This window comes from Glycine max, chromosome 13 (assembly GCF_000004515.6).
Source record: "Glycine max cultivar Williams 82 chromosome 13, Glycine_max_v4.0, whole genome shotgun sequence".
Taxonomy (NCBI): Eukaryota; Viridiplantae; Streptophyta; class Magnoliopsida; order Fabales; family Fabaceae; genus Glycine; species Glycine max.
Genome location: NC_038249.2, coordinates 44,343,296 through 44,369,267, shown reverse-complemented (window position 1 = coordinate 44,369,267; position 25,972 = coordinate 44,343,296). Strand labels below are relative to the sequence as shown.

Sequence of the window (25,972 nt, the reverse complement as noted above, 5' to 3'; positions counted from 1 at the left end):
TTTGTTGGTACTAGTTTTTTTATAAATTATTTTGTTATGTAATGCAATTTTTTATTAACAAATTACTGAAATTCTCCTAGTGCATAATACTTCACAATTAAATATTTAGTTAAATTGGTTGAGCAATATAACTATATAAGAATATCCAGAGTTGTATAAGAAAATATTATTTTGATGTTTAACGTATAATTTTGATTTATTTAACATTAGAAAATATTGTTAATATCATGAGTTGTTTAATTTTATATTAAAGATATGAAGAAAAAAAATATTTACATATCAAACGAGTTATTTAAAATTAAGGTGAAATAAATGAAGTTACTGACACTATCATGCTTTAAGCTACTGTAAGCATTTCAAGTTTAATACATGGATAAAAAATAATTGAAGTTGGTATTTATAACAAGAGTTGTATAAAAAATATTATTTTAATGTTTAGCATATGATTTTGACTTACTTAAAATTAAAATTAGAAAAAATTATTAATATTATAAGTTATTCAATTTTGTATTAAAGGTATGAGGAAAAAAAATTACATATTGAACGAGTTGTTTAAAATTAAGGTGAAATAAATTAAGTTACTGACGTCATTATGCTTTAAGCTATTGTAAACATTTCAAGTTTAATATATGGATAAAAAAAAATTGAAGTTGGTATTTTAACCAAGTAAGTTGGAATGCCCTTTTAGTCTCGGAATCCATCGATCCAAAACCCTAATTGAAGTTGTCTTGTCTGCGTTCTCAAACGTTGTTGCTTGCTGCTGCTGCATAGTTGATCGAAAGCATGACAACATCATTGTCCAGCATCCTTTTCAAGGGAATTGCAGCTCGTTCTTTCACCGCCCCTGTAACACTGAAGCAAACCCTACTCTTTCATCTTCTGCAACTTTGTTTGTGTTATCTATATGTCTCAATTATATAAAGTTGCATCCTTTCTGCTCTTAACGCTTATGGGTGTCCTTTGTTTTGTCGTTTTTCCCCTGTGAGTTCTATTTAAAGATGGAATTTCTACATCTGGGTTGTTCAGTAGTCGAATTTGAAATTAAGGGAGTGCCAAAATGGGGGCCGATGTGTCATAATCCAGAAATCTCTTTGTTTTCTTCTCACTTCTCAGATCAATCAGTTATGTTGGTGTATCTGATAGTGAGTGGAATAGAATGGAATGAGGTGGAATCGAATGGAGTAGAAGAAGGTTACCATTCTATTGTTTGTATATTTTATGATGGAATAGGTTAGTTTCATCTCATTCCACCCAATTTGGAGGGGAAGAAAAGGAGATTATTTGGTGGAATGGAATAGATTACCTTCCATCAGGTTCATTCTATTTTAAACAATCTAAACAATTATTGTTTAGATTGTTTAAAATAGAATGGAACTTACCCCCCATTTCATCTCATTCCACGCCTTTGCATCATTCCAAACATAATGTCTTGTTATGTCCTATAGAACTATGAGAATATGGGAACAGTTTTTGTTTGTGTAAGATTGGTCTTTTTTATTTTTTCTTTTTCTTTTTATGTCTTTCAATCAAATAGATTTTCGGCCTTTGCACTTGTTTTTTAAATCTTATTTTTTCATTAAATGCGTTCAATTTGGTATTACTATTTATATGCCCGTCTACATGCATTGATTTTTGAGAAGTTGGTTATACGTATTGCATTGCTTTACTATGTTAATTACTGCTATAATTGATAGACTAGATGTTTTTGTTTCTCAAGTTGTAGGTCATGTTTTCCTTTTGTAACAGTATTTGTCTTCCTTTAATGTCTTCACAGCTAACTAGGTCCTGTTATCATGGAATGAGATACTTTGCTACTGTATCAAATGATCCTGACACACATGATGACTTCAAGCCAGCTAATAAACTTGAGAATTCCAACATTTCTTTGGCTGATGTTATTGAGCAGGTGCATTGCATGTCGATTGAATCTTATGCATGAAAAAAATATCGATTATTTCTTGCTTTAAGGATATACTTGAAGTTGAACTGTTGTTCAGTGTGGTTAATGTGTGCAGGATGTCAAGGATAATCCTGTTATGATTTACATGAAAGGTGTGCCTGATTTTCCACAGTGTGGATTTAGTTCTCTTGCAGTTAGAGTGTTACAACAATATGGTAAGTAACATTGTGCACCTATAACTTAAGTGTAGACTTGGGACTGATATAGGATAACTATTCTATTAAACACTATGGTGAATTGATGATTAATTTGCTAAAATCAGCTCAAATCACACTGGCTTCAGTGTTTCTGTAATATCATGTTCTCCTGTTTAATTATGACAGAAGGAATCATTTTAGACTTTTCAGCCTTGCTATTTCAATTTATCTTCACCAACAGGGCAGTGACATAATTTTGAATGACAACAATGAAAGAGGCAAAAAGAACAAGTAGTCCATTGCTGCTGACCTGAAATTTAAAATGATGACCTATATTATGACCTTTGCTTGGATTATATACCATGCTATTAAGTTTCAAATGAGTTTTTCTAATTGATGATTTTTTTTTGTCTTCTTTTAATTTACCTATGGTCTAAAGAAATTTATCTTAAATTTTAAAATATAAATTTGAATTACTATGTGACAATTTTATGAGTTGCAATTATCATTATGTTGCTATTGCAGATGTTCCTTTAAGTGCTAGAAACATTTTGGAGGATCCTGAACTGAAAAATGCTGTAAAAGCTTTCAGGTATGTTCATTTTTACTGGTTTTATTACTCTTGCTTCATAAGAGAGTACTCTATTTCTCTTACAGTGAGCACAATTTTTCAAAATTCACATTTGTGGTGGTAAATGAGCAGTTTCCAGTCAAAGGATATAAATAATAATATAGAGTTGTTGCTGATAATAATCAGATATGAAATGAAACATAAAATCATTATTTTCACATTGTATTGTGTAAATCCAAAAATTGTAGTTGGAATCAGATTTTGAATTATAAATCTTAAAAATAATTGTTCTGCTGTTCAAACTTTGAAATCAAAATTGCTTTTCAAAACTCCAATTGTGTTAGAATTAGAATTATGTTATGACACCCTTTAATGGCTATGGAATCCAATGGACGGATGTCCCGTGTGAATGAGCTGAAGATCATCAACATAGTTTAAAGATCAAATGTGCTTTCTGTTTTCCTTTTCTTTAATTGTGGATTTGTTGCAGTTGATTTCAGTGTATCTGGTGAAGGTTTAGTCATTTATTCGCTTGAACACTGTCTTTTAGCATCTGAACTTGTACAATCATGTTAAATCCTCTGGAATTTAGTCAGCCAAAACCTGTCCTTGCACTTAAAGCGGTATATGGGATCATATTAATTAGTTCTCAAACATGGTAGTACTAGAAGTGCAGGTGCTGCCAAGTTTAATTATTGACAGAAAAGTCAAATATACTTTTTGTGATGTCCTACTGTTCTCTCGTGTGTTCTTTCTCTGCAGTAACTGGCCAACATTTCCACAAGTTTTCATTAAGGGAGAGTTTATCGGTGGATCAGATATTGTTCTTAATATGCATCAGGTTAATACCCATTTCAAGAGTTTTTATATTTTTTTACTTGTTATTTTGAACTCCTGTTTGACCATACTTGACATCATGTAGACGGGTGATTTGAAGGAAAAGCTTAAAGATATTACGTCCAAGCAGTAAAAGGACGAGTAATGTGATGAAATTCAAAGAGAGTGAGGTAGTTTAGACAAACTTATTTGATGTAATCTGTTTCTGTAGCTGAAAGATGTCCTTATGTAACTTCTTTGAACTAGATTTTCTGGATGGTATTAAGTTATTCGGCAAATAAAAAATTGTACTTTTAAGTTATTCCTTTCTATAAAATAAGATGTTTTTTTTGTGTGTGCATACCTTGCTTCCCAGTTACAGTGATCAGATCCACGGGTTCATCACTAACTCCCAGAAAACACTGCAGAATTTTGAACCTCCATGCCCAAAGGCAGCAGCACCTGGGTCAATGGATCCGTACCTCTCTCTAGTCCTATCCTCCTTTTATTCTTCACTTTCCTTCCTAACATTTTAACGGATCTCCCTCAAGATACCCGCCCCGTGCAGAGGAAGTCAAATAGCTTGTTGATGGTTGCTGCGCAATTCCAACTATTTTAACAAACTTCACTTTATTACATTTAATACAATTTACAAATACTATTTGGAACTGCTGATTTTCAACTTTCAAAAGATAAATAAATAAAATAATAATAAATGCCCGATCTTATTTAATAAGTTGTCAAGAACACTAACCGAGGCAAACCCTTTAATCACCTAATTTGATCCACCTCTCTGGTGAATGAATTTGTAACTTATGAACAAGCTTAGCCATCTTTTATACTTGATTCTATAGTTAATAATTACCCTGGGTTTTTTTTTATTTAAAAAAAAAAACATTAATTTTGAATAGGATGGAAATGAGTCAAGTCAGATCAAATTTTACCGGGCTTAAGTTCGGAAACTTATAAAATTTTGTATAAGTAATGTACAAATCGAAAAATAATTGATAAACAAAATCATATTGAATTTAAGTCGTTAATCAAAACAAAATGAAAAAAAGAGAGCATAATATTAAAAAAAATGTATGAATCGGAGATGATTTATATTAACAAAGCCAAGCAAAGGATAATGAAAAAAAAAAAGAGAGCATGGTATTAAAAAATATCTTTACAAAACATTCTTTCCTTGAAAGTATTAATCTCGTTACATTATCCTTTTAGCATGACTTTTTTTTTTTTTTTGAAAATTTTCCGTATGCATGATATTAAAAAATATCTTTACAAAACATTCTTTCCTTGAAAGTATTAATCTCGTTACATTATCCTTTTAGCATGACTCTTTTTTTTTTTTTGAAAATTTTCCATATGCAAGTAAACTCTTACTTTATGTCACTTTATCCCGTCATTCATAATGTCACTTACAATCCGACTTAAAGTACTTTTATTTTTTATTTATTATTTTATAAGAATCTGAACAGTTTTAAAAGTTTTTTATTTAATAATAATAATAATAATAGTTATTATTAATTAAATAGGCTGACTTGTCAAATTTTTTTTATAGTTTGAGTTTGACTTTTTTATCTAAATTTTTTTTTTAAAAAAGTTTAAGTTTGACATTTATAATAAATGAGTCGAGCCTTAAATAGGCCCAATCAAAAACCCTTAATAGTTGTTTGGTTCATTTCCATCCCTATTGACATTCTTATGAGAAATAAGGAGGCTAAGGTGCGTGCTTTGTTAGAATAATAATAACTAAAAATCTCTTCCATCGTACAACTAATCCAGTCCCTAGGTTCTACAATAACATACCAAGGAAAATTTCACCAAAAAAAAACATAACGAGGAGAATACTTAGAAAACACATGCAGATCTTTATTGCTGAGGAACATGACAAAAAAAGGGACCCAGAAAATAAATCCTCCTATTTATATATATACGCTTGAACCTTTCCATGATCTACCTATTTGTGCATTATGCATCTCCCCACTTTCCCTGTTATTGTTCCATATACCTTCTACGCCCATGCCCTGACTGATACTAATTATGTCACTTACGAGGACCCATCAAGTCCCAATCTTGAACTAAACCAAGTGCAAACCTCATCCATCTCTCTAGGAACCGTGTAATGACCAAGCCTGCACACATGACAAACCAAAAAGTGAGCAACTACTTTAGCTGATCATTGAACAAGGATGTGCAAAAAAAATCTAAAGCAAACTGAACTTGACCCATCTAAAATTGAACCAAACCGCTTTGAAAAATTAAATTGTTTTGGAGGGAAAAAAACTAAACAAACCACTTTATGCGAATTATTTTTTAAAAGTGGTTTATATCATTTCTCTTAAAAAATCGATCTATATATGAGTATAAAATGAATAACTAAATTGAACCTAAAAACTTGAATTGTTCTGGAAAAAAAAAACTGAACCAATCCACTTTATAAAAGTAGTTCAAAATCATTTTTATAAAATGGTTTGAAAATGGATTGGTTTGAATTTAAAAAATAATAATTTTTGCACATCCCTATACATCGATTACTTTTTTTTTTTTTTAGAGATGCATTGATCACTTATTGGTATAATTTCAGCTAAAAAAATGTTACCCATCATAGGATTTGAATGCAACATATCGAAACCCTGCTGAACATAAGGATTGAGCAGATTTTTCTCCGTATTTGTAAAGGACTACATCATCACCTAGAAATAGCACAAGCCACATTAGAATCCTAAGCAATAAAATAGTTTAAATTTTTTAATAAACATGCCTCTCAAATAAAGAGGAACATTGACATCAGCATATAAGATTTATAGATACATACTGATTCCATGGCACAGCAAAATGGGTAATGAAGCTGCTCGCCTTCTTGCCTCATGTGACACTTCTATCTTGTTCCTTAAGCTCCTACAAATAGCAGGTTCCAACCACAGTGTCAATCATGTGAATGACCAATGTTATTTATCATCAAAATAAGTGCAATGCCTGTAGAGCAAATAATCTTACGATCTTATGAAATACCTTGATCCGGGAAGCCAACCACTTAGTCCAACCACTGTTCTTAAGTTTAGAGGGTATGGTATGCCATTTCCATACCTTCCCATGGCAAAACAAGTTGCAGAGTACAGGGCTATGGCTGCACCCATGCTGAAGCCTCCAATACCAACTTTCACTGTCACATAATGAATTGTTTAAAAGAATGAATATTCAAGATATCAATTACTATTTACTTCTATTCACAGATTGAATGCTTCAAGAATACAGACTCAGGCAAGAGTTATATATGAAATGTACATAGTAATAAATTAGAGTTTGATCAGTTTTTTTTTTCTTTCTCTTGGATATGAAGAAAAACTCATCCTAAATACAGGAATGATATCATGGGACCTTGTAGAATTTCAAAGTTTTGAGGTCTAATTATTAATTTATTATTAGCAAAGTTTTGAGGTGCTGAAAGTACCATCAGCTGGCTCTGTTGACAACAAGTTAGCAATGTGTGCTGCCGAGGTATCTAAACCCTCCCAATCATCTGGACCATCTTCTGAAAGTTCTCCCACATCAAACCCTGATGAATAATACCCAATAAGCTAGTTAGACTTTTTTTTTATGACTGTAAAAGTTTTAGGTTACACAGTGATGATTTAATTTAAAAAGAGTAGGTGCAAAGAATGTTTTGACGTACATGCAGTGCAGGGAAAACCACCAAGTATCGCCACAGGACGGGTAGGAGCAGTAGGGCAAATCCATTTTATCTGCATCATATCATATCATTTTTTGAGAAACACATCATGTTATGGAACCCGAAGCTATCATAGTTATGGAGTGAGAATAGTAGCCTAGATAAGCAATTAAGTCAATCTCAATCTGATTGAAGATATAAAATTCTCACATTTGGAAGTGGCAAGGATTCCAGGAGCTGAGATGAGCTGCAACAAAACAAAGCACAAAATCAGATAATCTAGTCTAGAGCCAGTAAATCTGACATCAATTGGGAACCACTAGTTTCCTAGATAAAAATTGTCTTGAATAAAGTACTAAACCATGCATTGAAATGCTCAAACTTGATGGCATTTTCTGTGACCACACTAAACACTGTAAAGAACATCACCAGAAGTTACCATCTTTTATTCATATAATATATTATTCTGTCAAAAGTCATGTCTAGCCGTTCATTTGTTAGAGAGACAAGTGAGTTTGTGGTCCCCTAGTTGAGAATTTAGTATATGCTCTTCCCAAACAGGATTCCAAGAATTAAAATCACAACTTTCTTCAACAGAATTTATTCCATGCAGATTCTAAACAGAAAGAAGTTCAATACTGAACATTCAACATAAGGAGTCAGGACAAACCAATTTTGGATCCCACCGAATACTTGATATTCTTTCTCATAAAAGTTTCATCCTTCATATACGGATTGTGTACTTGAAGCAAGAGAATGAGGTTAGACACAGAACAAGAATAGGACAAACTTTTGGATTTGAAAGAAGTGAAAACTAGATCCAGCTTGTAAACTCCTTGAGTTCCCTAACCAAACATTGAGTTTGCTAAAAATTGTGGAAGAGTACTTTTGGGCAGGTGGAGGATGAGGGTGGAGATTCAACAAAAAAGTCTACACGGGAATGAATCTTCTCATGTTGAATTTTCATTTGATATGGTCATGTCATGGGAAAATTTGTGTCCATCTCTGGCTTCATAATATTCACCAATATCGTTTAGGATTTATGACTCGCATGTTTATAAAGAGAGACAAAATTTTCATGTTACTAGATCATGTGAAAATTTCACACAAGAGGATCCATTCCCATGTTTACATATGCCTCAACTATATACTGTGTCTATCCAAAAGTAAGAAAGAGCCGAATGAAAAAGAAAAGCAAAAAGAAAGATTGAGGAAAGAAAAAGGTAAATATTAGAAAAACATTAAAAGATTAAGTGAGGTAGAATGGAAAAGAGAAGTGAAAGGTTCCACAAAGGAAAAGAGAATATAGAACAACCAGTACAAGAATGAATAAGTGATAGTTGTGGCAATGTTAGAATGACCTATGCCATTATTGAAGAGATGATGACATCCATACCTCAAACCATTATCACCAAGACCATGCAGCCAAACTATAGTGGCTTGATGTTTTCCTTTTGGCCTCACTACATGTGTTTTCCCAAACTCGAAAGCTCTTCGAGTGGTTCTACTACCTGCAATTGTAAGTGAGAAAGCTTACTAATCTGTGACATACCAAGTTTGAAGATAGTTACTGACAGATTTCAAAACATGAGTACAAAATCATGAAAATCCTTTAAATGAACTGAGAATATCAGCCCTGAAATTAAATAATATATGCTGGAAGCTAGAGAAAAAGATTATAAATATGGCTTACTTAACAAATTAATAGAAAGAAAAATGTTATATAATTGACTGATAGCAATCTAAAGACTAAAAATTCATGCAAGGTGTTCCCTTATAACACCAAAAAAAGATTCATGCAAGGTGCAGCAAGGAAGGATAAAGGACTATGAAGAAAGAGTAGCTAAAAAACAAACCTGAGCCCATATGAGAATGTGCATGACTCATTTTGCTGGTTGAAGAGAAAGTGTTGAAAGCACTCCCACCCCGCACGTACTGCAACTGCAATGAGTATGAAGAGGTTCTGCAATGAAGAAAATGCAGGATAGTGATGCCCCTTTATACCCAGAAGAAGAAGGGTATGGTGGACTTGGAATAAAACGTGTGAATATGCATTGCCATGTTATGTTTAGTTAGTGACTATAGAGTGCAGCTGCAACCGCTTAGAAGGGTATCCATGAAAAGGAGAGAGGTAAAGACAAAGACAAAAGCAGGAAACCTTTATGAGCAGAGAGAATCAAAGCAAAGCAGAGCAGAGCACAATTAATCATCCATTCCTAAGCTGCACAGCTAGGAGAGAGGACTCTCACATAGAGAGAATCTATGCTTGTGGGAAGTGGCCAGGAAATAAAGCAACCACAGAAGAATATTACTGAAAACAAGAAAGAATAACCCAAGTTTGTAAAACAAAATATCTTTTTCACAATCATTTGTTTATGAATTTCTGCATGATTGATGGATACCCATTAACCTCAAACAAACTATAGTTTTTTTTTTCTCCAATTTTTGCCTACTCAAGAAAAAAATTGGAAATCACCAAGAATTGAACTTGAAAAAGGAACCGGAGCTTCTTGGTATTTTCCTCTCCTTAAGCTATAAGTAACATAACCTGGATTTCAAATTAGAATTGACAAGAAAAAAGCATGTAAGCTTTTCATTCTAACCTTTCTTTTTTTGTTGTCTTGCTTGCTTGCCACTAAACTTTAGTTGCTCAAACCCCACCTGAAGAAAAATTTTATTTGTTTATACACATGACATGAGAAACAGCATAAGTCCAAAGGCTATAGATTAGACTTTGTCTTAAGCATAATGACAAATAATACTAGTAAGTAGCGGAGCTTCTCTTTAACACATTTAGGTGAAAAAACAACGTTCTAACATGTTCATTTATTTAGCAGACAGGTAACTTCTTTAGAAGGAAAAAAAATATATAGAAAATTTTAAGCCATGATCTTCTCCAAAAGGAATCTTAAGAAACATAACACACGTAAGCCCATTGTTTATCAAATTTCAATGTGATAAACAATTAGCAGGTTTTTCATTTTTTTATATCTTTTGTTTTTTTATTTTCTGTTTGAAAGGGCCTTAGTGGACTCCAACTTAAATATATCCCACTGACCAACTTCTTTTATTGGTATATAATTATATGGCTTTCCTGTTTCTCCATCTCCAAGTTGTTGTGCAGATATTTTTGCAGCTTTGATTCTCACAGTAATTTATTGCAAAGCGAAAGGTGGACCTGGCATATATCCCAGGCTCAACAAGATAAAATTGAGGTATACAGAGGTAGAGCCACTATGCATAGGTCAATGAGTACATTCATTGTGCACCACTATGTCTGCTCCCCTATAAAATGCAGCTTTCATGCAACCTTACTTGGAAAATCTTAAAATGCTACCTGTCCTTCCTTCTATCCACTTAGCACCATCCTTTCTCATGTTCTTTGCTTGCATTGATGGAGACTCTGAACTAACATGAAAATTTCAAATGAATGTAATCAAGCTCCAAAAGAACTCATGACTCACGAACCAATTTCTTTTCACTAATGTCAAACTCTCATGATATGTGAATGTGATTCCTTTCTTCATATTGTTAGTGTAACCAACCTTCCAAACACTGCTTTCTTCTCAAGTTAGAATTGTTAGGTGAGTTATCCTTTGTAACATGGAAAGTCCCCACTTGAAAAAAGGTGAATGCCTATAATTCTCATTTAGACACTAACTATATTTGTCCTAATAGAATCGAATGACAGTGTTTAACACTTTTTTTTTTGTTTCTTTTAACTACTGTGGTTTTAAAATTGTCTGCTTAAGTAAGATAAAGCCTTTCGAATAATGATATTGCTTTCGGAATTCAGCAAAAACTATTTTGCTTTTGCACCTCTTGATTAGAAAATCTAAATGGAATAATTAAAGGGGTCCACTTCCTTCCTTATGAGTAAAAAATACATTCCTACCTTTTTTTGAAATTATATATTTTATGTAAAGAGTTTGTTTCTCCTAACATGATCAACTAAAATTTGAATCTCTATAGAGAGATGTACACATTTAGTGTTTCTTCTTGTCCAAAATATGATTGTCTTCCAAAAAGAATATATGTGGAAAAAAAAGTTAGAGACCAATTAATAAAATATACATTAACTTTTATCACTTAATTTGTAATTTTAAGAATGTGATGTGATATTTTTTTCATTTAAAATGAAATTGAAACCCAGAATTAAAATTAAAATATATAAAAAATAATAATTTAGCAAGTATAGAAGCGAAAATATTATTGGGAGTTGAGGAAAGAATATCTTAGGAGATATAATAAACATTGCATAAAAAGACGTTAAATATTAGGATTTGGTTGCATATAAGACAACGGTAGCACAACAAAAGCAACATCAATATTAAACTAGTTGACTTAAACTTCAAATAAGCTGTGACGTGGCAAATGCTAATTGGTTGACCTGTTAATGCTTGAGCATCTAATATCCTTCCAAGGTCAAAAAATTAGTGGATTTTCCCTCATCTAAGGAGAATTTAAGATCAACTTTCTATTTCGTCAACTCCATGCCAGCCCTACACTCAAATACACGAAGAGAAAAATGCAAGCATAGAGGGATAAAGTCTGGTTGTATTTACATAAATAACAATAATTTATTTAATGAGATAATTTATGTTTGATTCTTATTCTTATTATGTAAAATTTTTTTAAGTCAATAATAATAGTCATAAATCACAAAAAAAATTAATTTTTGATCCAATAAATTAAAAATACTCGAAAAAAATACAAAAGGAGAAATAATTCCAAAACCCCCTTATTTTTTTAGAAAAGTACAAGTAGGAGCGTTTGTTTTATGATATGATGAGACAAGATATGCTGTTGGCACTAGCTTGTTATTGGAGATTAAAGTACTGTATATTATGGTGGGTGTGATCTTGAAGATTAGGCGGCTCAAATAGGCAAAGCTTTACAGTAAAGGGAACATATTTGAGTACTCAATTGAAAAAAGTGTGTAAACTTCAAAATCAGAAATATAGTGATAGTGCAACTCGCGTATGACCATTTTCAAATATTTTCTAGATCTCGTTTGCCACAAGCTGGCATGCACACGGAGAAAAATATTCCTTAATTTGCTTCAGCAAATAGCATTTAAGTTTAACACAAACCACAAAATATATAAACTTATAACCCATTTAGACTGGTTAAGAATATATATGGTGGATTGGTGATACACACCAATTCTTTTTCAAGGGAGTAAAAGTGGATTTAAGTTAGATTCAATCCCAAATTCTTGCATTCACCTAAAAACTAAAAAACTTTGCCAGCTAATCCCTCCTCAAATTGAAAACTTCCAATATCCCTTTATTGGGGAATTTTATTTTATTTTTGACTTAAACATTACGTTTGTATTACTAATTAGCTTTACCATCATAATCTAGACCAAGAGGCTGGGGCTCATCTATTGTCTATTGACTAGACATTTGTGACTCATAACAGGCTTGTGTCTAGCTTCACTTTTTGTCATTCAAAAGTTTGGATGAGGATAAACTAAACAATTTCATCTTTGTTAGAACAAGTAACGATTTTATATATTGAAAGCATATTTAACTTAATTGGGAGTGGATCAAAAGATATATAATTTAGTTGATGGAGCAAATGTATGGGTATTATAATTCAAAAAAATATTTAATTTGAGGGAAAATAATGCTAAATTTTCCTATGCTCATTTTTATATAGAAATTTGTTTTTTCTTTGCATTTTTAAATTTTTTTATAATATACAATTATATTTTAGAAAATAACTTACCTTTATAGATGATTGATTTAATAACTCCAACGTCCAAAAAAAAATTATGGAAAGCACAACCAGCTGCACGTCTTTGCAGCCTTTAAAAATTGAGAATACTTTAGCATATCTTCGTGTGCAATCTCAAACATGTAACAAAAAATTGTTTAAAAACTTATAGAAAGCACATCCAGTAGCACGCCTTAATTTGTTGCCTTTAAAATTGAGATTACTTTAAAATATCTAATTGTGCAATCAAATATTGAATCTTTTGATTCGGTGTGACAGATTTCGAATGCAGGTGCACCTGCTCTGCTACATTACAATCTCATACTTATTACCCAAACTTTTTATTGTAAGGCTGATTCTAATAAAATTAGACGTGAGATCAAAAAATTATAAAAGTGTACGTGTGAAAAAAAATCATATAATTAGATATATAAAATGAAGTTTTTATGTATTATTATTATTATTATTATATTGATATTTTTGTTAATTAGTCATGGTGAGATTGTTAATTTAATTTAATCTCTATTATATTTGTAGATATAAATATAAACAAGTGACGTACGGTCTTCGACGGAAAAGTTAAAAAAAAAAATCATTAATATTTATAAAATTAATTATGTATATTATTGTAATGTTCAAAATCCATAAATGTTATCTAACACTAACATATGTCTACTCTTCAAGTCAGTCTTGTAATCTTATTACACGAGCGTCGTGGACATCTGATCTTTGACCATCTAACTCTTTATCAAAAAGGTTATCTCTAATCTAACTATTATTTAAATATATTAAAATATTTTATCAATCACATTATCGATAAGGTACAAGTATCTTTTAACTTTATCTTTAATTCAAATGTTTGTCTTTAAACATTATTTTTAAGTTCCTTGACTATTATCTATAATCTACAAAACTAACAACAACTTCTACAAACAAGATTCAACATCCTCGGTAACAGTCATATACCACTTATATAACATATGACAACAAAGTTGTACGGTGAAGCTCGGGACCCCACTAAATTATGAGGTACCAAAATTCCAGATTTTGATAAGAATAATTATATATATATATATATATATATATATATATATATATGTTAAATTCATTTTGTCCATGTTTCATTTGATATTTTTTTTTACAAGATTTTTGTTTTGATTTTTAGTATATGAGAGAAACTTTTGAACTATTGTGTATTAAATCTTAAATAAGATGGAGTACGACAAATTATTTAATTACTTTCTTTTCGAATAAAATATTTTCAATAAAAGTATAATTGTGCTATTATTACCACGGCTACAAAAAGTAGATTTTGATTTGCTTTGCAAATTTCAAAATTTCATTTGATGTTATGGTGGACCAATATAATTATAAGACAAAACTTGTTTAAAAAGTTAAAAAGAAGTTTGAGCTCATCATTAAAAGTCAAACACAAATTATTAGCCATTTTGATACATTGCACTTCATGTTTGGTCCTCGGACAATCATTAAATGTTATGCTTTTGGATTATCTTACGTGTGAATATTTACTAATTTAATTAAAGTTTATTGGTAGTTACACTATTTCCCTCAAGTTTATGATGATACAATAATAAAACTTATTATAAATATATTTGATAAATCATATCAATTTAGCTACTTTACAATTTATTTAACTTATAAACTTGCTTTTACTAAAGTAGAGATGTTTATAGTAAATAGACATGTCTCATTATCATATAGTATTAATATTTTTCAGAGAATATTTGAAGCAGCACTTTAACATATAGTTATTTTTAACTTTTATCTTTAATATTTTAATAAAAATTCTCATTTACTTTATCTTTTAATATTATAATGTTTATTTTAATTGTAAACTATTTGTAGCATTTATTTTTAGTTTCAATAAAATATTTTATCTTTAAAAAATTCAAAATTAATTTAAAAATTAAAATTATTATTATCTATAAATATTTTTCTAGAAAAAAAAATATATATTATTTTACATTAGTTAATTTTCCTAAATACTTTAAATTTAATAAACTAAGTCTGTATTGTGCATCTTTAAATCAACAATTTTCAACTAAAAATAGCTTTTTAACTTTTAGCTAGTTTTTGCTAAACATGGCATGTGCCAATTATTTAGATTTAGGGGTGGGCGAGGAGGGATTTTTTCTAAATTCTTTATTCTTCGATCTTCAATCAAATCATGAAGATTTTGAATCATTTGAAGGTTTCACAAGCTAACATACTATCCGGTAGTAATGTGAACAAACACTATTTCACACAAAATTGAGGAAGAAGAGAATTTTTATTTTCTTTGGAGACTCTTTTTATCTTTTCGATAAATCCTTTATTATGAGTTAATATTTTAAATTTTTATGTTTAGTTCAATTTAAAATATATAATTACAAATATAATTAAATAAACTAATAATACGTAATTAATAAAAGATGCTATAGAAAAAAAAAGATATCTAAAGAGAAAGATGTTATAAAAAGGAGATGTTATTGAAAGGAAGAGTAGTCAAAAGATATTTGATTGAAGAAAAGAAAAAATAGTTGAAAACATTACATTAACCCATCAATATGTGAGTGTTGCATGAATTTTAGATATGTAGATGTTTACAAGTTTTAACCCTTATCACAAAATATAAATTTAAACAAAGTATGTAAATCTTCATTATATGTAGTTGCCCTAAATTTTTTTTAGATATTCACTGTTGATGATTTTGATATTCAATTTTCATCATTGATTGTTTTAGCCTTTGATCTTTATTATTGATAATTTTATCTTCAATATTTACTGTTAATGTATGCTCTTCATCTTTTCATAATTATCTAAAAACTAATTTTTAATACAATAAAAAAATGATTGTGTTAATAACTTCAAAGAGAATGACAGAATTAGAGGTAAAAGAAATCGAATATTTCTGATTTTTTTTTTGGAAACAATTAGAAAAGTTGTTTAAATTTATCATAAAAAGTGAATTCTGATCCATGTTTAATGACTAAAATTTTTATGTTCGGAAATAAGTGTGTCCATAATATTATGTTTACTTTTATTTTGTTACCTATCATTTCATTCTCTCCCCCCAATCAAATCTGGTTCGTAAACCACACAAGACTATCTAAGTCTTCAAACAAGCACGAAGTTCTTAGTAATTAGTATGGCAGAAAAAAAAAATGATTTTGTCTCCGACACTGTTTGTTGGTTAATTTGGAAAGGAATGAACGGGAAGGAAGATGAAAATAAGAACTTTCAGTGGTTTGGTTAGCAGGAAATGAAAGTGGCAAACAATAACTTCTATGAGTGGTAGCAATGGAACATTATTTTTATGTTTTTATTTTTAATTTTTTCCTTATATAGGACATTTTTTAACCTAAATAAGCATTAATTTTATGTCATTGTAGTAAAACTTAGATCTCTTTTTTATTTTTCAAATTACTTAATAAAGTGAATAATTTTTAATAACACTTTTAAAAATAAAAATGATTTATTTTAAAAAAATACAATTAAATACAAAGATTAATTTTTTTTTTATATATATATATATATATTATGTTTCACAGGACATTTTAACTAATTTTTAATTTTTTTTACTAACTAAAATACTTATTTATTTATTCGGTAAGTAAATTAATTTTATAACTTTTTAATAGTTTTTAGCGCTTTTTGAAATGTTACTTAAACTATCATTTTTTTTAAACAAAAGCACTAGCTTTTAGTTTTTATATTTTTTTATCTTTTATTATTTATATATTTATCAAATTTTATGTTTATCTTTTTCAAATAAATAATAATTTTATTATTTTTGAGTCATTTTATACTTTTCAATTATTTCAATAATTAGTTTTACCAAACATTTTAAATTTAATATACTAATTTTTCAGTCATTAGCTTTTAACTTTTCAATTTTCAATTAACTTTTAAAATAATTTTATCAAATATAATCATAAATAATATAAACCATTCATATAATTTATTTATTTATTTTCACTTTCTTTTCAAGTCATCCAACCAAATGTAGAGAGATTTTTGGACTTCTTTCTTATTTTATTCACTTAAACAACACATATTTTCGCTCCATTTAAACACCCAGCTTTTCTTAATTCTCACTAGGCATCGAAATCCCCTGATTCTCTGTTTGTGTGTAAGTAATAGCAACAGGAATGAATTAATTAATATGTAAATGAATTTCACAATGCCCACAGAAACATGCTCTTTGTTAAAGAACCATCAACGGCTTTGAAATTGAATATCTCCATAAATATAAAGAACATTAAGGACAGTAGGTAAAGTAAAACAGTCGTGGTTCAACATTTTGTGAAAAAAGTATACTAGGTAAACTAAAACATCTCCAAGAAGAAAATAGTCCATAAGGAATATTTCCCTCGTTTCTGTTTCATTTGTTTGACTTTATAATTTTAATTTGAAAAGAAAATGACAACTCTTTCCTTTGAATCTATTCTATTCTGTTCTGATTCTATTTTCTTGATTTAGATTTTATGCGTACGTGCCATTTCAAGGGCTCAGAAAAGGACAAAAAGCAAACCATTTGGGTTTGGGCTACACCTTCCCAAGAATATTTCACTGTCATTTCAGTATTTTATCAGCGCTTTTTCCCTTTCGCAAAAGTTGACGTTCGTGGTTTTTACTCCAATATCTCTTTTCTTTTTTCTATTAAAGATATGATTTTTTTAAAACGTGTTATATGAACTTTCTCATTTATACTTCCGTATGAAATAAATTCCTGTCCAGTCCCCATCCACCAATTTGTTTTTTTTTTCATTTTCTTAAAATGACCTTTGTTTTCTTTTCTTTTTTTCTTGGACGAGAAATTTTTTGCCATTGTTCAGAATCTAGTTTTTTTATTGTCTTCCTCCCCCTCCCTTCAATTGGAAATGTAATTTGCTTGCCAGTTTCCACCTCATCACGTCGAGACCCAAGTCAACATTTGTGTATCAGACTGTCCAGTTTAAGATTTGAGATTAACTTTTGAATGTTGGGCCTATGGACTAGGCTCATTATCTCTGAATTTGGAAAGGGATTTATGTATCCTTTTTTGCTCTTCACACTCCCATGACTTTTTTTACTTATATATTCTCAACATACTCCTTCTTTCTTCCTTCTCAATTCTAACCCTTACCATTCTCCCATCTGGGAATGGAAAAAGCAAAACTTATTCACAAACCAACTGAGCTAGACCTTCTTAATAAATTATTCATGACTTTAAGTTTAACTTGTTTATTTAGTAAACTCTATCTTTAATTAAAGTTCAACTCATTTAATTCATAAAACAAATTCAACATCAATTATGAATTTAGTCTCAAACTATGTTTGCCTCCACCATCTGCACTCCTCATTTTCTAATCTCTATTCTTCTCTCCGAAAGTCTTATTTTCTTTTATTTTCCTACCTTCCACTCCCCCCTACTCCTACCCCATGACCCATTCTTTCTATCTGTATCATTCAGATTGGATATTGATGGTTTCCAAAACTTTAAAAACTATTTGAATTCACTCTGTTATGTTTTTCTCCAGAAAGGGTTTTCGTGATTAACAAAAAAATAATCGAAAGTTAAGAACTCATTATTCCTATGAAAAGATAACTAAAGTTACATTTTCACTGTAAAAAAAAAAAGTTACAATTTCAATTAAAAAAACATGCAAGGAGAAAGGGTTATGTTATGTATAATTTAACCTAAAAACACAACGGAGAAAAAAAATGAGCTGTCTCCATCTGCAATGCAAAAATTATTCAATACGATCAAGTTTATAATCCCTTTCGTGATTTAGTTGATTCAAAAAGTTGTAGGCTCTACATAACCAAGAATCGTTAAAAGAATAGTGTTGCTATCAATTATTTGGCAGAGTCAAAAAACAAAAATCCTAAAAGGATTTGATAGCTGAATCGAAAAAATAAACACAGAAATTTTCTATAAAAAAAAAAAAAAAAAGCCTCGTAATTTTGGAAGGTGGAAACGTCTCTCTTTGCAAATTTTATTTCTGAAGGAAATTGCGGGATGCAATCAGTGGTGATCGTGATCGCCATGTCCATAAGGATCGCCACCAGGGCCGACCACTTCCAACTGTAAAGAAAACCAAATAATTAGTTCCAATGAGCAGTAAAACACCCTTTCAAAGCAGCTGTTTAATTTTATTCAACTAAAATTCTAAGTTGGTGACACGAGTTCAAATTAAGTTTATTCCCACTGTCCTCATCGAATTTTCAAGTTGTCGTTCATATACACAAAAGCTGTAAAGATGCACTGCCCTTTGCAGTTATAGCATGTTGCTGTCTTGTGGTGATATACTTCAGGGTGTTCACAGAATTCATAATATTGGATAAACATTGGAAAGGGACCCAAAGCCTGTCATGACAGAGATTAGATAGGAGCAGCATCAACCAGTGCACTCCATAACAAGCAGGAGCCCTTGATAGTAGATACCCAATAAATAAAGTGCAAGTGCAAGTGCAAGCAAACAAGTCAATAATTTTCAATCTACATAATCACGCATGTTGACATTTAACTCCAAATCTATCATGGTAAGTGCCAATGGTATTCAATAAAATTCTAAATGTGATTCTCAACTTACCTTAAAATACTGTGAGCACACTGGGCATTCTATAGGCTTGCCTTTCTCCAGCCAAAACCAGACAACATCATGCTCACCTTCTGCAGAAAAAGGGGGTTTTCACCACACAATATAATCAACTTCTGGTATTTTTCATCAGATTAAGAAAAGGATTGCACACAGATTCATAAATAAAGAAAGACAAGGAACACTTACCACCTTCATCTCCTGGGCATCCAACTATCCTTCTGTCAAAGTAAGATTTAACAACAGCAGGTGCTTCCTATCAACCAAAACAGACAACAAAGCAAACATATATTAAACATACTTCAAAAGGGTTATATACTTATATATTACGGCATTGTGAATCTAAAGAAATGATTTTAAAAAAAAAGTAATATTTCCACTTAAAAAAAAGGGGAAAAAGGAAGAAGGAAATAAAAAAAGAAAGGCCTAGGGCATCAGATCCCTTGATATGAGAGAATGAAGTGGATTTCCCCACTTCAAATCCAAGTTGCATAGCAACACAATTCTACTTATAGTTTAAGTGAGTGTTATGTTTAATGTCGGGAAACCCCCAAATTGGGGTTGGGCAAAAGCTCAACAAGCTATAAATGTCTTTAATCTTTATTTGTATCTTTTACGACCAAGTGCAGAGGAGTAATTAAGGATAACAGTTTGTCAAATACACTAACAATTTACCACTATCACCCACCGAAAACCATAATAATACAAACACCATCATGCTTTATAAGTTTCTTTTTAGGGAATCTTTATATTGATTGTTAATTGCTTCTAAAGAATATCATATGTTAGCAAGACATCAATATATATATATATATATATATATATATATATATATATATATATATATATATATATATATATATATATATATATATATATATATATATTTCTCCTTCACAAATCCTGTCCGAGCAATAGCTCCAGAGGATTGCTTTTACATTAAACTCGGTAGGCATGGGTAGTAATTAGTAATGGTTCCAACCCGACTGACATTTTTGTCACTTTATCCTTCTGCATATTTTTACAATTTAAATATGTAATAAATAAAAATATGTGAATAACTTCGTGTAGAGATTATGCCAATTGTATACATTTTGGTGCCTGTTTCTTCAAATTATATTTTGTTTTAAAATATAATTGTGGTCTTAAATAATTAGAATGTACGCAGCCATGAGTAATTTTTAACAACTCAATGCAAACATTACACGGACATTTATGTATATATAAAAAGTGATAACACTAACCTTTGTGCCAAAAGGACCTACGGGATGGTTTATTTCAAGAATATCCCTTCCCTGAACAAAATAAAACAAAAAATTAGAAAAGCCTAAAAAGGAGCTGCAAAAATTATCAAGAGACTAACATAGAAAAATCAGGATATATATGCAAAATCAATCTACCTTTTGTTATATGTTATGAAAATGGATTGGGTAGATAATATTATATAATTGAAAAGGCAGAAAAAAAGAAACCTCGAGATCGGCCTGAATCTCCTCACGCTCGTGGCCGGTAGCAATTGGCACGACATCTTCAACCCTCTTTTTGAGGGAAGAAGCACCTGATTGAGATAACAAGAACGAAATTGAATTAAGAAACGAGCAATTCAATATATAGGGGAAATGGAGAGAAGGAAAACCTGATTGGGCGGTGAAGTGGCGGGCGAGGAGAGTCTGGGCGGCGAGTCGGGGACGAGAAGGAGAGAGTGTTGTGTGTAGGGCTTTGAGGTTTGAAGAAGAGAAGAGTCTCCGCCACATGGTTATGCTTCCGATCTCAGATTCTCCTTTTCTTCTATTCTACTAACCCAGACTATGTATGGATCGCAGGCGCAACACATTTGTCACGTGAGGCATCCCATCGCACGTGTCAGTCAGTCAAATTAAGTCACTTTCCTCTACCCTTCATTTAACTTTTGTTCTGATTTCATGGTTACGAGCAAATTTTTATCCAGTCTAGACCAATCGCACGTTAGGATGGTTGTTCTTAATAAGGTAGTATTATCTTTATTTTCCTTTTAAAAATTTCTCAAGTATATATATAATCTTTTTTGAGTTTTTAATCTATAGAAAAAAAATCACTCATAAATTTTTAGGTCCATGATGTAAACATTAGAGGAGAGACAAAATGTGATCTCCTAATTGTGAAGCTTGCAAGGACTCAAAAACTTACTCAAGAAAGTTGTGATAATGAGTTTTGATGAAGATAAAGTCAACAACTAATCATAACCAATGATGATGGATGTTGACGATTAAACTATTCATAACTCGTGTAATATATGTTCTATTTGTTACTTATACCAAAATTTTGTCATTGTTTTGAATTCTACTTTTCACTTTACAACCATTTTACACAATCTCTTTTTATGTGCAGCTACAAAATATATTTTGCTATCAAATGAGTAAAAACGGGATTAATATTAGTGGGAAAAAAGATTGTAATATAAATAACTTATTAAATCTCCATTAAATTAATTAACAGAAGTGTCAGTCATGGTTATCGTATGAGGAAAAAATTATTGCAGAATAATTATTATTTTTTATGTAATATTAATTATTTTTATTTATATTTCTTATATATTAGTGATATATATAAAATTATAAAAATAGATTAATGAGAATGTAATATTAGTTTTATGAAATTGTTACTCTTTCATTTATTTATTATTATTATTGTGCGTATAAAATAACTAAAAAATAATAATTATTTTGATATGGATAGAGTATTGTGTTGTATTTGATTGCATTTATTTTGACGGATGAAAGATAGAGACGTAAATATAAAATTCACATGTTGTCTCCTACATCACGTGCACAAGCATGATATAGGTATATCATCATATTCATTGAAGGAACTCCCCGTCATTACTGCATTTGATTTGATGGAAAAATAGATACATAAATAAATGTGAGACTTGGTAAAGTCGCTCAACAATAGTAAACCCTCCTATTATTACAAGAATCCTGTGGTATATATGCTCAACTACATGAATGTAGCACATGTACGTGTTTTGATTGAAACCTCATCATCAAGCATGTGTGGGATAACGAACACCAAGCAATTTTACATCATCTATGACGGGTCCACAAAGCGAACCAGAGTTATCACTCTTCATGGTGTAAAATGTGCTTAGGAACCTAAGACGAGTACGTGTTGAGACGGCCTTGAACCGAAGCTTGCCTCTGACAAAACCTCCTTTACCCTTAGATTGATATGGAACTTGGACAGTGTTTGCGCCAGCAAATGCTTCTACCATCATGGAAGCTTCGCATTCATTGTTGGCATCACCCACGGCGAAAGTGAGGTCATAAGTCTTGCCGATTGTAGTAATCACTACCTGTGCAAGTGCACTCTCTTTCCCTGCAACAAGTTCAATAGCTCTTTTTCCCTCGGGCACAGCAAAGTGGTCAGAATCAATGTACTTCACGGCCTTAAGAGACTCAACAATCCACCCTGGTAAAGGACCGTGAGAATCCTCTATATGCGGTGGGATCAAAGCCCCCCAAGACGAGTTGGGAAATATATATGGCCCTTCTTCCAAGTTTCCATTTTTCAACAAATTAGCTGCACCACATTAAAAACCCAATTTTAAAAATTTGTTGTATAATGCAAATGTAGACACATAATACACAAAGTTAAGTTAGGAGTATTGACCTCTTGTTCTTTTGGGTGGGTACAAGACCTTGAGGGCAACGGAATCAATGAGGGGACCACAAGCTGGATCCTCTTCTTTGCCAGGGTTATGGATGACAATTTCAGCTTCTGGGAAATCTGCTCGGAAGCCACAAGTGAAAGACTCCCAGCCATTGCTACCATACATAGTCTGAATGGGGATGATGCCCCAGTCCCTCTTCTCGGTGGTTGGAACCACTGACACGTTGAGCTTCTCCTCTTGTGCACAGGTTCGAGCTGCACTGAACGTGATGGAGTAGAAGGACCCCTTAATCAGCTTCAGCTTCTGCTTAATGGAAGCTTCGTTGCCAAGTCTAACTGCATAGTCACCCTCGGGCACAACCAGTAACATGTCACCCTGTTTTTGTCCTGATTTTATGTATTCAACGAACCCCGAAATTGTCCAATTCGGTATGGCATCGTGGCCTGTCACTACGGACCCCTTCAATTGTGATGGCTTTGGGCCCTGCTCGAAGTTCCCATTTGGCAACAACCCTGAAATTTCACAAACACTTGCTGTGTCACTAGAAAATTAAATCAAGCAAGAGAAAACCTTTTTGTCATGTTCCATGTGACAAGAAACATGCTAGTGCAGGCTGTGAGCACATGAAAATATGTGTAAGCCATGTGAAAAGATTTACAAGCTCTTGTTGTAGATCCCCACCAGTTGTCGGTATATTTCTTCACCAATGGATATCAATCATATATATTTTTTTCAATTATTTTACAATTACTTCGATTCTAAAATTATGCAAAGAAAGAAACATAAAAATAAAGATTTGACACGTGTATATACCACTATTTTAAGACATAAGTTAAATTAAAGATACAAAGAAAAAAAATTCATTGTGAAAATTTTCTCTCATATTAAAAATAAAAATTGTTCAATATACATTTTTCTAGTAATTAAAATATTTAATTGATAGGATATATTAAAAAATCTTATCAATTAACAAGACCCATAGAATTGTTGGTTTGGCAGGTGATAAGGGTGACATTAACAAAACATTTATATATTTTCTTTTCTAATTTCTAAATATTCAAACGGCAGTATTAAATAGGAGAATTCTTATTTCGCAGATGACACAATATAGACTACGTTCATGAATTGGTTAGCGCGAGTGTCAATTGTTCGAAAACAAAAGGGCCACAATTTATTACGGAGGACTAAATTAGATCTATCAAGGGATTGATTGTAAATGGGAAACATATCTACGATTGTTGAGAAGTACTATGATGGAATTAACTAGATAAAGGCACTTGTTTTAGTTCCATTCCAGCACAATGACCATAAGCCCTCCGTCACCATAATTGAAAATTGAAAAGAGCATAAACCTTAGAGTTGAGAGACGGTGAAAATCACGATAATTAATTTTACCTACAGTCAAGTTTAGTTTTATAAGAATATAGATGTTTAATTATTGTTAGCAAAAACTGATTTTACTTCAAAATTTTGATTTAATAAGAAATGATAAAAAAATTATTTTTATGTGAAGTTGAAAATTTTACAGATTTTCATTCCAGCCTTACTTTCAAAATAAAAGGATCTAAATATATACCACTTCACTCAAAAAATCAATTTTAATTATAATTAATTTGACAAAATTAATTTTCAAACGTTTATCCACACACACTATCAATTCTGCATGTTTTTATTTTTTTTTTATAGGCATGTTAATAATAATATTGTAATAACAGAGTGCCTTAAGATCTGTCCAAAGAGATATTGTGGATTCAGTCTAAGCAAGGGAAAATTTCTGACATTTCAAAATCCTAAGCAAGCTAGCATTTTTTTTAGGCAAAACATTTGTAGTACAATAATGATAATAATATTAATAATAATATAGGAATTAGCAAGCTAGTATTCAGTGGGTTGTGAGCAATGCTGGAAATAATCTGATCGTGTGCATGTAAATAGCAAGTTTGTTAAAACGGTTAAATGTGGCATGCAATTGAACTAGCTATGAGGATAAAAGTAAATACTAAAGCATTATGGGAGTAGTGATCATTGGAGATCGATGATGATAAAACTTGCATTGAATCGTTGGATTTTAACTATCACAATACACAATACACTAGCAGTTGACATGATCAAGAATGGTTGGTTCTAACTTGTAATTAACGCTGATGTAAGAATGAATAAAGAAAAGTGATTCAAAGGCAAACAAGCACGTTTGAATATATAAGTGGAGATAATTAGAACTAACCATCAGTGAAGGAGAAAACAGTGTGACAAGTTGAGATTGAGAGGAATAGCACTAGTTGCAGTTTGAGCCTCTGCATTTTGAATCAATTGATGAATTACCAGAAAACAGAGAGAAAGAGAGAGTGAGGTTGGTTGGGGTTGGGGTTGAGATCCCAGAGCCAGCGAGCACTCGGTTTTATTTGAATCATTACATGAAAAGGCCACTGATTTTGGCACAAAACTACATTCATGCCACTGGAACTATCGTATTGCACTTTTAAGATTTCATTTTTCCGATAACAGATAGCTTTGTCTCGAAGACATGTCCACATTGCCCTCACACGTGTCAAGAGTTTAAAAATGACCTCATTTTGTATTTTATCGTAATGCTCATTTAATGTTTGTTCATTATTAACGAGATTGACACTAAATTTTGCCTTTCTATTTCTCTAGACGGCTGTTTTTAACAGACTTTCCATAATGAAGAAAAAGTGAAAAACTAACGCATAGAAGAAGATAATCTTCTTCAAAAAAGAAACAAGATATGTACTACTATCATCATCCCTATGTTCCGCAAGATGAAAATTAATTAAAAGTTAAAAACTAATAAATGAAGGTGAGAAAACGAGCTTACATTTGAAGTATTCAGTTGTTAACAA

The 25,972-nt window shown here is 31.2% G+C and overlaps 4 protein-coding genes across 11 annotated transcripts; 1 reads left to right on the top strand and 3 right to left on the bottom strand.

The window, feature by feature from the left end:
- The first annotated feature begins 712 nt into the window (after positions 1 to 712).
- On the top strand, positions 713 to 3,806 carry LOC100306093 (uncharacterized). Of its 2 annotated transcripts, none has more exon segments than NM_001250486.2 (6): positions 713 to 846; positions 1,775 to 1,906; positions 2,016 to 2,115; positions 2,623 to 2,689; positions 3,431 to 3,509; positions 3,591 to 3,784. In NM_001250486.2, coding segments are annotated over 6 exon segments (489 nt in total). In that variant the 5' UTR covers positions 713 to 783; the 3' UTR covers positions 3,639 to 3,784.
- Positions 3,807 to 5,335: 1,529 nt separating this feature from the next.
- Positions 5,336 to 10,182, bottom strand: LOC100781212 (acyl-protein thioesterase 2). 3 transcript variants are annotated; one of them, XM_003543623.5, is made up of 11 exons: positions 9,761 to 10,180; positions 9,316 to 9,468; positions 9,014 to 9,120; positions 8,554 to 8,668; positions 7,368 to 7,404; positions 7,161 to 7,230; positions 6,939 to 7,043; positions 6,500 to 6,650; positions 6,303 to 6,385; positions 6,087 to 6,180; positions 5,336 to 5,619 (listed from the first exon to the last, which is right to left on the bottom strand). In XM_003543623.5, exons 3-11 carry the CDS (start codon positions 9,042 to 9,044, stop codon positions 5,535 to 5,537), a joined length of 771 nt encoding a protein of 256 aa, XP_003543671.1. In that variant the 5' UTR covers positions 9,045 to 9,120; positions 9,316 to 9,468; positions 9,761 to 10,180; the 3' UTR covers positions 5,336 to 5,534. The 3 variants fall into 3 exon arrangements, with proteins under 3 accessions (XP_003543671.1, XP_006595156.1, XP_040864504.1); XM_006595093.4 differs by lacking the exon at positions 9,316 to 9,468 and having other exon boundaries at positions 9,761 to 10,182; XM_041008570.1 differs by having other exon boundaries at positions 9,316 to 9,768.
- An 8,446-nt stretch (positions 10,183 to 18,628) lies between these two features.
- LOC100527520 (putative cytochrome c oxidase subunit 5b) lies at positions 18,629 to 21,413 on the bottom strand. 5 transcript variants are annotated; one of them, NM_001250296.2, is made up of 6 exons: positions 21,099 to 21,245; positions 20,935 to 21,020; positions 20,707 to 20,757; positions 19,652 to 19,718; positions 19,457 to 19,536; positions 18,629 to 18,948 (listed from the first exon to the last, which is right to left on the bottom strand). In NM_001250296.2, exons 1-6 carry the CDS (start codon positions 21,214 to 21,216, stop codon positions 18,889 to 18,891), a joined length of 462 nt encoding a protein of 153 aa, NP_001237225.1. In that variant the 5' UTR covers positions 21,217 to 21,245; the 3' UTR covers positions 18,629 to 18,888. The 5 variants fall into 5 exon arrangements, with proteins under 5 accessions (NP_001237225.1, XP_006593397.1, XP_014620655.1 ...); XM_006593334.4 differs by having other exon boundaries at positions 18,632 to 19,230; positions 21,099 to 21,413; XM_014765169.3 differs by having other exon boundaries at positions 18,632 to 18,948; positions 19,655 to 19,718; positions 21,099 to 21,413.
- An 884-nt stretch (positions 21,414 to 22,297) lies between these two features.
- LOC100780674 (uncharacterized) lies at positions 22,298 to 25,500 on the bottom strand. Its single transcript, NM_001369302.1, has 3 exons — positions 25,336 to 25,500; positions 23,111 to 23,623; positions 22,298 to 23,020 (listed from the first exon to the last, which is right to left on the bottom strand). Exons 1-3 carry the CDS (start codon positions 25,409 to 25,411, stop codon positions 22,485 to 22,487), a joined length of 1,125 nt encoding a protein of 374 aa, NP_001356231.1. The 5' UTR covers positions 25,412 to 25,500; the 3' UTR covers positions 22,298 to 22,484.
- Between the last annotated feature and the right edge of the window lie 472 nt (positions 25,501 to 25,972).

Coding starts and splice junctions, on each gene's coding strand:
- LOC100780674 (NM_001369302.1), bottom strand. CDS start 25,411: ATGCAGAGGCTCAAACTGCAACTAGTGCTATTCCTCTCAATCTCAACT. Junction 23,624..25,335: donor TGTTTTCTCCTTCACTGATG/GTTAGTTCTAAT, acceptor GTGAAATTTCAG/GGTTGTTGCCAAATGGGAAC. Junction 23,021..23,110: donor CCCACCCAAAAGAACAAGAG/GTCAATACTCCT, acceptor AATGTGGTGCAG/CTAATTTGTTGAAAAATGGA.
- LOC100527520 (XM_006593334.4), bottom strand. CDS start 21,216: ATGTGGCGGAGACTCTTCTCTTCTTCAAACCTCAAAGCCCTACACACA. Junction 19,537..19,651: donor ATGCCCAGGAGATGAAGGTG/GTAAGTGTTCCT, acceptor CTTTTTCTGCAG/AAGGTGAGCATGATGTTGTC. Junction 19,231..19,456: donor TGTGCTCACAGTATTTTAAG/GTAAGTTGAGAA, acceptor CTGTCATGACAG/GCTTTGGGTCCCTTTCCAAT.
- LOC100306093 (XM_041007757.1), top strand. CDS start 1,458: ATGGGAACAGTTTTTGTTTGT. Junction 1,479..1,774: donor TGGGAACAGTTTTTGTTTGT/GTAAGATTGGTC, acceptor ATGTCTTCACAG/CTAACTAGGTCCTGTTATCA. Junction 2,116..2,622: donor TAGAGTGTTACAACAATATG/GTAAGTAACATT, acceptor TTGCTATTGCAG/ATGTTCCTTTAAGTGCTAGA.
- LOC100781212 (XM_006595093.4), bottom strand. CDS start 9,044: ATGAGTCATGCACATTCTCATATGGGCTCAG. Junction 6,651..6,938: donor GTCAACAGAGCCAGCTGATG/GTACTTTCAGCA, acceptor ATTATGTGACAG/TGAAAGTTGGTATTGGAGGC. Junction 6,386..6,499: donor GGTTGGCTTCCCGGATCAAG/GTATTTCATAAG, acceptor TGCTATTTGTAG/GAGCTTAAGGAACAAGATAG.